Source organism: Octopus bimaculoides, chromosome 6 (assembly GCF_001194135.2).
Source record: "Octopus bimaculoides isolate UCB-OBI-ISO-001 chromosome 6, ASM119413v2, whole genome shotgun sequence".
In the NCBI taxonomy this organism is placed as follows: domain Eukaryota; kingdom Metazoa; phylum Mollusca; class Cephalopoda; order Octopoda; family Octopodidae; genus Octopus; species Octopus bimaculoides.
In genome coordinates this window covers 92585202-92587235 of record NC_068986.1, presented here as the reverse complement: position 1 = coordinate 92587235, position 2034 = coordinate 92585202, and the positions used below count along the sequence as shown (strand labels likewise).

Below are 2034 nucleotides of genomic sequence, written 5' to 3'. Positions count from 1 at the left end.
GAAAGTTAAAATGATGCAAAGTGCATTGTGACCAGTGATGTATAACATCAGTCACGTGATATTTTATGTAACCTTAACTTATATAACCATACTATGTCACCTCCCATTGGTTCTCCCTCTGTATATATATATATATATATATATATATATATATATATATATACATAAATTTAAATTAAATAAGTACCACTAACATTATTTAAAATGATGTTAATAATAAAGTGGCTAGCAAGTTAAGACATTTAGAGGTAAAATATAAATATACCCCTCTCTCTTTTATATCATCATCATCATCATCATCATCATCGTTTAACGTCTGTTTTCCATGCTGGCATGGGTTGGATGGTTTGACTGAGGTCTGGGAAGCCAGGAGGCTGCACCAGGCTCCAGTCTGATCTGGCAGTGTTTCTACAGCTGGATGCCCTTCCTAACGCCAACCACTCTATGAGTGTAGTGGGTGCTTTTTACATGCCACTGGCACAGGAGCCAGAAGAGGCTGGCAATGACCATGATCGGTTGGTGCATTTTATGTGCCACCGGCACGGAAGCCAGTCAAGGCAGCGCTGGCATTGGCCACATTCGGATGGTGCTTTTTACGTGCCACTGGCCCAGGAATCACAACTACAATTTCCATTTGATTTTCATTTTGATGTTGATGTACTTGACTCAATAGGTCTCCTCAAGCACAGCATGTCGCCCTATGATCCAAAGTACTTTTGAATGGGCTGGGGCTGGTTATGCGAAACTGATGTAACATACACACATAGATGCACAATCATATGCATATATGTGTGGACGCATACACACATACACACACACTCGTTGATTAGTGCTGGTGCCACAAAAAAGCATGCAATGCACTCTATAAAGTGGTTGGTGTTAGAAAGGGCATTCAACCATAGAAATCATGCCAAACAGACATTGGAACATGATATCAAACCTCTGACTTATTGCATCTCGTCTAACTATCCAACCCATGCCAGCATGAAGAGCTGATGGTGATGATGATGATGACAAGGACAATAATGATGATGATGATGATAATCATCATCATCATAAATGTGTTTTGCTGTATCATATATATTAGGGTGTTCGGAAAGTAATTGCATTTTTTTCCCTACTATGAAATATGAATCAACCAATCACATCAGAACCATGGTCGAATGGGTGGGACTGTCTAGAAATAGTATATCATCTCTTCTATCTGGCTTGTAACATTCATAGTTATTTTAGTAATTAACCCCATGGAGGATAAGAACTTTATGGAAGCAACATATTCGCCATTGCTTACTGTATGTAAGAAAAGTACTGCTACAGAAGTAATGGAAAACTTTTGTGAAGTGTATCCAGATGCAGTGAAATCCCATACATGTCAGCTGTGGTTTAAAAAATTTAAAGATGATGATTGTGACATGTCTGACAAACCTGATACAGGAAGACAACCCACTTTGAACAATGACCTTTTGAATGAGACTATTATATCAGATTCACATCAAAGTACCAGAGATTTGGTGCAAAAATTGAATGTGTCATTTTTCAGCTACCCACAAACATTTAAAGCAAATTGGGAAAACATGCAAAGAGGGGATTTGGACTCCACATGAGCTTATGTTTGAGAACCAAACTCAATGTTCCACCATCTGTAGCAGTCTTCTAACTAAGATTTACAACCTGTCATTTCTTATTTCTTTATTGCCCACAAGGGGCTAAACAGAGAGGGGACAAACAAGGACAGACAAAGGGATTAAGTTGGTTACATCGACCCCAGTGCGTAACTGGTACTTAATTTATCGACCCCCGAAAGGATGAAAGGCAAAGTCGACCTTAGCGGAATTTGAACTCAGAACTGTTAAGCAGTTCACCCGGCGTGCTAACGTTTCTACCAGCTTGCCGCCTTAACAACCTGTCATTTCTGCAGTGCATTGTTACAGGTGATGAAAAAGGGGTTTTGCATCACAATAGAAAATGAAAAAGACAATAGTTATCACATAATGAGGGGTCAGTGCCAACACCAAAACCAGAACTCCTTCCACA

The 2034-nt window shown here is 39.4% G+C and overlaps 1 protein-coding gene across 1 annotated transcript; it reads left to right on the top strand.

Annotated features, from left to right (window-relative positions):
* Positions 1 to 1244: 1244 nt before the first annotated feature.
* On the top strand, positions 1245 to 1604 carry LOC106873303 (uncharacterized). Its single transcript, XM_014920616.1, has one exon. It carries the CDS (start codon positions 1245 to 1247, stop codon positions 1602 to 1604), a length of 360 nt encoding a protein of 119 aa, XP_014776102.1.
* The last annotated feature ends 430 nt before the right edge of the window (positions 1605 to 2034 follow it).

Excerpts from the sequence above, each read along its gene's own strand:
- LOC106873303 (XM_014920616.1), top strand. The coding sequence starts at position 1,245 with ATGGAGGATAAGAACTTTATGGAAGCAACATATTCGCCATTGCTTACT.